The sequence below is a fragment of the Ichthyophthirius multifiliis genome (genome assembly GCF_000220395.1).
Source record: "Ichthyophthirius multifiliis unplaced genomic scaffold scaff_1120509250728, whole genome shotgun sequence".
Taxonomy (NCBI): Eukaryota; Ciliophora; class Oligohymenophorea; order Hymenostomatida; genus Ichthyophthirius; species Ichthyophthirius multifiliis.
The window spans coordinates 1,758-8,888 of record NW_004086492.1 but is presented as its reverse complement, the minus strand read 5'-3'; the positions used below and the strand labels follow the sequence as shown (position 1 = coordinate 8,888).

Below are 7,131 nucleotides of genomic sequence, written 5' to 3'. Positions count from 1 at the left end.
AATATATATATATATAATATATATATATATATATATATATATATATATAATTATTATTATTATTTTATTTATATGTATTTTCAATTTTATATAATTATAATATATTTTTATTTTACTATTTCTCCAATAACCTTCATATATTGAACCATCACTCCAATATTATGTTCCATGTCCATGCCTTTATCCTTCTTTCCATTGTCCAATATATATAGAACCATTTTCAAATTAATAAGGACCTAGTTTCGGTAAATTAGAATTTCCTTACTCATCTTCATCGAAAATAAATTCTCCTTACTCTATAAGTGTCTTTTTTCCTTTTTCATTTTGAAAATTAGGGAAATGTTGTACTGGTATTGCTACACTTGGTTAAGGAGCATGTGGATTATTTTGTTCTGATTTTTCTAATTTTTCTTATTTATGATGGTAATCTTATTAAAATTTCTGTTCTTTTAATTCTCTTATTTAATTTTCAGAGGTTTGACTATCACTTAAATTTTTATTTAAATTTAATTCCTGTTTGTCTATTTTTATTTTTTTATAAAATAAATATTTAATTTTTTAAGGAATATTTTTAATTTAAATTTATTTTCGTAAATTTTTTATTTATGTTCTTACGAATTGCAACTATAATATTTTCCTCTTGATGCTCACTTTCAGGATTCATTGGTTTATATATTTCTTTTTATAACTAAATTTAATCTTTTTATTCGTTTGGAGCTGTAGTGCAACACTAACCCATTAATCAATTCTTGTTTTTAATTAATTATTTAATGTTTTTTAAAAAGTTTTATATTTATTATTAAATTTAATATTTTATTTATTATATTTTTTATTTATTAATTTTTTTTTTTTACTATTAATTTTTTTTTAATATTATGACTATGCTTTTTTAAATTTTTTATTAATATATTAATATTGTTATATTTTTTTTAATAGCACTTAATAAATTATAAGAAAAATAATATTTATTTTATAAAATTTAAAAGAAATTGTTATTAATAAAATTTAAAATATAAAAATAATAAATAATTTGAAAAAATTATTTTAATAAAAAGTAATTAAATTATAAGAATTTTATTACTATATTTATAAACAAATTATTATTACTTTTAAATTTAAACTATATTATTATTTTTATATATTATAATTAAATAAAAATAAGTAATATAATTTGTGTTTATGGTAAATTTTTTTATTTATTATTGTTAATTTTTTGTTTATTTTATTGTTTAATATTTTTATATTTTGAGTTATATATATAATATTATTTATTTAACAATATAATTAATAAATTGTAATTAAAATTATTTAATAAATTTTTTAAAATTATTAATTTTTTTTAATAAATAAAAATAAATAAATATAATATATGTTTATTAAATTATATAATTTATTAGATATATTATGTTAAAATTAAAAACAATGAACAAAAATTAAATATTATTTAAAAAAAAACTAAGAATAAAATTTATTAATAAAATAAAAATAAAAATAAAATACTATAATAATGATATAATATATATATATAAAATAATATAAATTTATATATTATAATATTATTATATATATATATATATATAATAATAACTATATATATTAAATAAATTATTATAATATTATTTTATATATATTTTATACTTTAAAATTTATAAGACTTTATTATATATTTTATCTTTAATATTTGATATGAAATAAAATAAATCAATATAATTAAATTTAAAATGGAAAAATATATTATTCTAATAAATAATAAAATCATTAAGAAGATATAAAATTTAAATAAAAAGAAGAAATTGAAGACGATATAGAGTTATGGATTTTAAAGATACAAAACTACATTACCAAAGGCATAGAAACTAAAAATTATAAAAGATGCATAATTTTTATTCTATTAATGTTTTTTATTTCTGGATGGTCTATTAGTTTAAATAATAGAAATGTAAATATATATAAAATTAAATATATTAATTTTTTTATTTTATTTTTATTAATTTTTTTTTTAAACTATCTAACTACAAAGTTTATAAATGGAAAAAAAAAAGATTAAAGAATTTAATTTTTAAGAAAATATTAAAATAATAAATATAATATATGATAATATATTTACTATTATAAATATAATTATATATATATAAATACTTATATAAATTATATAAAAAAATAGTCCAATGGAATAGGATTAATGGATATAATAATAATAGTAATTTGTTTTAATATTTGTAAAAAAATATTTGAAAAAAAATCTTATTTTGAGATATTCTCTATTATCTTTGATATTTTAAAATCTATTATTTGTTTCGTTAATGAAAAATATAATAAATAATAATATTTTTAAAATATTTAGTAAAATAATGAATCAGATATATAATATTGTAAAGAATAAAATCCAATTATATAAAAGTAGGAATTAGACTTAAATTAAAATATAAAAGAGTTCTAGAAAAAAATTTCTAATTTATAAAATTAAAATTGCTTATTAGAAAATAAATAATATTATGAATTAGAGGAGATAGAAAATAATTAATATGATAATTAAAAAAATGAACTTTTAAAATAATTAAAGTTTAAAGACAATTAGCAAAAATTACAAATATAAGAACTTAAAAAAACATAAGAAAAAAAATTAATATTTAAATCGAAGATTTATAAAGCGAATATACGGAATATTAGAAATAAAAAACTGTAGAAATAAAATAAAAAGATGAAATTTTATTAAAGAAAAATGAAGAAATTGAAAATTTGAACAAATAATTAAAATAAAAAGAATATGAAATTTAGGAAAAAAATTATATTATTTAATATAAAGAAGAAGAAATAAAACATATATAAGAGATAATAGAAAATAAAGAAAAAGAAATTAAAAAAAAGGAAGAAAAACAATAAAAAGATTTAGAATAAAAAAATGATTAAATAAAAAATTTGGAAGATGAATTATAATTAAAAATAGATTAAATTTAAATAGAAAAAGAAGAATTTTTAAAAAAAATTAAAGAAATTTCAAACCAAGAATAATAATAACAAAATTAGTTAATTATTTAATAATTGGAAGATTTTAAAAATAAATAAATGACTTAATAAACTGCTTTTAAATTCAAAGAAGCTGCTTTGAGTAATAAAGAGAAAGAGTTTTATAAAAAATAAGAAGAATTTTAGTAAAGATAAGAGAAAGTTTTATTAAAAGAGAATGATCTTTTAAAAAATTAGAATTTATTAGAAAACTTAAAAGGTGATTTATAGAAATAAAAAGATGAATTTTTAAACTTATAATAGAAAAAAGAAAAGGAGAATTTGTAAAAAGAAGAAGAATTAAAAAATTTGGAATATAATATAAGCTTTTTATATGAAAAAAATAAAAAATAAGATGAAGAAATATAAAAAAGAGAGAAAGATTTGAAAAAAAAGGAAGATATGATTAAATAAAAAGACGAAATAATAAAAAATAAAGAAGAGGAAGTGAAAATAAAAGAAGAAGATATGGTCAAATTAATATTAGAAATTAAAAAAAGGAAGATTAATTAATAAAAAATGAAATAATAAATAAAAAAAAGAAGAGGAAATAAATAAAAAAGATTAAGAAATTTAAAATTCTGAAAAGGAAATTCTGAAAATTTAAAATGAAATTTAATAAAAAGAATAAGATTTATAAAAAAAAATGGAAATAAATAAAAAAAAAGAAGACGAAATATAAACTAAAGAAAATTTTTTGGAAATAAAATAAGAAGAAATATAAAAAGAAATAGAAAATTAATATAAAATCTAAGAAAATCTATAAAAACAACTCCAAAATTAAACTAAAGAAAAAGAAGATATAAAAAAATAAAAGAAGATATATACAATGAAAAAGAAGAATTAAAAAAATAAAAAGAAGATGTATAAAATGAATAATAAAATTTGAAAAAAGAACTTGAAAATTTGTAAAAAGAATAACTAAATTTATTTAAAGAATAAGAAATTTAAAAAAAAGGTAAAGAAAATCTTATAAACACTATAAATGAATAAAAAAAAGAAAAAATAAATGAATTTAACATTTAAATTGATAATTTAAAATAATTTAATATACCTAATATATAAATAGATAATTTCGAAAACCAATATTAAGAAATAAAAGATTAAGTTTTAGGTTTTTAAGATTAATATTAGAATTAATGCTTTGAACTAGTGGATTTATTTTAGTAAATAAAAACAAGAAAAATCGAATAATAATTTGTCTAATAAGAAAACGAAAATTTTTAAATAGAAAAAGATTTTTGGAAATAAAAATAAGAAGAAATCTTTTAAAAAAATAAATATGAATAAAATTTATTGGTTTAAGAATATAAAAGTTTATGGGATTAAAAAGAAAATGAAATGCTAATTTTTTATAAAAACTAAAGCTCAAATTTAATTTTTTAAATCGAAAAAATATACTGTTTAAAATTTTAAAAAGAAAAATTCATTTTAGAAGAAGGAATTTTTTAATAAAAAAAAGAGCAAAAAAATGGACAAAAAAATGAACAAAAAATCTCCATTAAAGCTTTACTAGAAAAAATTGCTTTTTTAGAAAATTTAGCTTTTATAAATATTTAAAATTAAGAAATTTTTGAAAAAACACGAAAGGCATTTATTTTTGAAGAATTATTAATATTTATTTAAGCTTTTTATGGTTAAAAAATAGCTTTATATTATCAATTAAACCTACCAGAATATACTAAATATGAAGAAATGTCAAATAATTATTACTTTGAGGAAATTCAAGTAACTTTTGAGTAATTAAAAGAAGAAAATACACATATTTTTGCCGAAAAAGAAGAGTATTTATTACAATAAAATTTCATTAAGATAAAAATGGAGGATGATATAAATATAAAAATTAAAAATAAGAATTCTTTAGACATATTTTGGCATAATTAAGTTGGATTTGAAAATGAGAAAAAATCATTTATGTAAAAAATCGATGATTTTTTAAAAATTTAATAAGCTTTAGATGATGATATGGATAAAGAGGATGAATTTTAGGCTAAAATAGATTAAATATAGGTTGAAATATAAAATTAATTTGAAAATAAACCAAAAAAATATATTTCTTTTGAAAATTTATTTGGTTTTATTGATAAATATATCGAAGAAAATTTATGTTTTCCAAATTAATTTGAATTAAATTAAAATATTAGTGATCTATTTGAAGTTTTTTATAGAAATTTATAGAATAATACACTTCTTTTAGATGATTTACCCTATCAAATTAATATATTGTTAGAAAAATACGCTTTAAATAACTAATTTTAAAATCAAATACATTTTATGGATAAATTAAGGGAAAAATTACAGGAATTTTTATAAAAAAAAGAAAAAGAATTAAAATAAAAAGAAGAAGATAAATTAAAAAAAGATCTATAAGAAATTAAAAATGAATTGATATTAAAATATTTTAAAGAAATAGCATAAAAAAATAATGAAAAATATAAAAATTTAATAAATATTTAAATTAATGAATAAAACTTGTATATTAATAAATTAAATAATAAAAATAGTACAAAAACAGATGATAACAAAAATATTAAAGTAGAATATTTATAAAAAATTAAAGAAAATTTAGTTTGTAGATTTTTAAATGAAAATAATGAATAAGAAAAATAATAAATAGCAGGAAAATAATTAAGTTAATAAATTGTATAAAAATCAATCTAATCACTAATAGAAATTTTTTATGATGATTTTAGAAATAAAGCTTATTTTTCATAAGAAGAAATGATAAATTAATTAGTATTTGAATATATCAATATGATTATATATATAAATATATATATATATATATATATATATATTTTCCATTTTTTATTTTATATAATTTATCCATTTTTTCTTAAATTAAAGAAAAAATAATTTGGTGCAAATGTTTTAAATATTTAGTTTTTACGCGACGATCATAAAAAATTTGTTAAAAATTAATTTAATTAAATGTTTTAAAATGCTGAATAGAAATTTTTAGTAGATGAAATATAATAAGGATTATAAAAAGTTGGTTAATTAAATTTATTAGATTTGCTAGATAAAAACTTTGAAAAACTTAAGGAAAGATTATTAAAACTCCGTGAAATAGCTGATGTTTAATAATTAGATATTACAGACTAAGATATATTTGACTAAGCTAACGAGAAATTAGATTAAATTGTAATTGGAATAATGTCGGAATAGGAATAACCATTTAATAGGATGCTTTTAGAATTAAAAAAGCTGCTTTTAAAATACAAAAAACAATGTCCTTATTCAAATTCTTCTAATAGGAAAACAATTCATTCTAAAATAATATAAATAAATGATGATGAAACGAAATAATAGAATTAAATTTTTAAATAAAAAGTTGAGAATATAACTAAAGAAATTGAAATTAAAATATAAGATATTAAATAGGATTTGAAGAAATATTTAAGTTCTGATATGAGAAATAGTCTACCTTAAAAAATACAAGAATGGAAACAAAGTAGAATTGAAAAAATGAATAGAATGAAACTTAAAAATTTGTCATCTTAAAATATGTGGTTTACACTTATTTGGCATGATTCTAATGATTTAGATTTAAATGTTATTTGTCCTTGCAAAAAGTAAATATATATATGTATATATGTATTTTTATATTAATGAATATTTATATATATTATTTATTATTTTATATATTAGTCATATTTTCTATGGATCGAAAAAATGTGAAAGTTGTGGATCTTTTCTTTAATTAGATATGAACGCAGGAAAAAATTAAGATGATAAATTTCCTATTGAACATATTTATTTACTAAAACCACCTTAAGTAGGCTCAAAATGGGAATTTTATTGTAAGTTGTTTACTTAGAGAACCGGGTAAGATTCTTAGTTTACATTATAAGTAGAACATGAAGATGGAAGAATTATTAGTTATTAAGGTATTCTTAATGATTGTAAAAAAGAATCTAAGCATTTTATTTATTATATTACTTAAAATTTGGATGAAAAACATAAAAAATTAGGAGATTTAATAAGAGATGCTATAGATAATATGTGATAAAAAAACAAAAAATATATATAAAATATATAAATAATAATATATATATATATATGAAATATTTTATTTAATGAAAAAAAATTAGTTAATTTTTTATATTTTTGTCTTTTTTTTTT

The 7,131-nt window shown here is 15.1% G+C and overlaps 1 protein-coding gene across 1 annotated transcript, besides 22 other annotated features; it reads right to left on the bottom strand. All coding sequences in view use genetic code 6, as the record gives it.

The window, feature by feature from the left end:
* Position 1: 1 nt before the first annotated feature.
* Positions 2–49: a microsatellite.
* Positions 50–115: 66 nt separating this feature from the next.
* IMG5_092000 (p38 protein, putative) lies at positions 116–764 on the bottom strand (the record flags this gene model as incomplete). The annotated part of the gene is made up of 2 exons (XM_004035658.1): positions 616–764; positions 116–521 (listed from the first exon to the last, which is right to left on the bottom strand). Coding segments are annotated over exons 1-2 (530 nt in total), but the record flags the coding sequence as incomplete, so codon positions are not given.
* Positions 765–785: 21 nt separating this feature from the next.
* Positions 786–866: a microsatellite.
* Positions 786–877: a microsatellite.
* Positions 812–847: a microsatellite.
* Positions 826–869: a microsatellite.
* Positions 878–1,187: 310 nt separating the features above from the next.
* Positions 1,188–1,247: a microsatellite.
* Positions 1,200–1,232: a microsatellite.
* A 19-nt stretch (positions 1,248–1,266) lies between the features above and the next one.
* Positions 1,267–1,331: a microsatellite.
* Positions 1,332–1,428: 97 nt separating this feature from the next.
* Positions 1,429–1,499: a microsatellite.
* Positions 1,500–1,510: 11 nt separating this feature from the next.
* Positions 1,511–1,597: a microsatellite.
* Positions 1,534–1,631: a microsatellite.
* Positions 1,632–1,962: 331 nt separating this feature from the next.
* Positions 1,963–2,003: a microsatellite.
* Positions 2,004–2,212: 209 nt separating this feature from the next.
* Positions 2,213–2,243: a microsatellite.
* An 875-nt stretch (positions 2,244–3,118) lies between these two features.
* Positions 3,119–3,180: a microsatellite.
* A 394-nt stretch (positions 3,181–3,574) lies between these two features.
* Positions 3,575–3,625: a microsatellite.
* Positions 3,626–3,796: 171 nt separating this feature from the next.
* Positions 3,797–3,882: a microsatellite.
* Positions 3,798–3,870: a microsatellite.
* Positions 3,812–3,900: a microsatellite.
* A 560-nt stretch (positions 3,901–4,460) lies between these two features.
* Positions 4,461–4,501: a microsatellite.
* Positions 4,502–5,315: 814 nt separating this feature from the next.
* Positions 5,316–5,364: a microsatellite.
* A 401-nt stretch (positions 5,365–5,765) lies between these two features.
* Positions 5,766–5,804: a microsatellite.
* A 389-nt stretch (positions 5,805–6,193) lies between these two features.
* Positions 6,194–6,232: a microsatellite.
* Between the last annotated feature and the right edge of the window lie 899 nt (positions 6,233–7,131).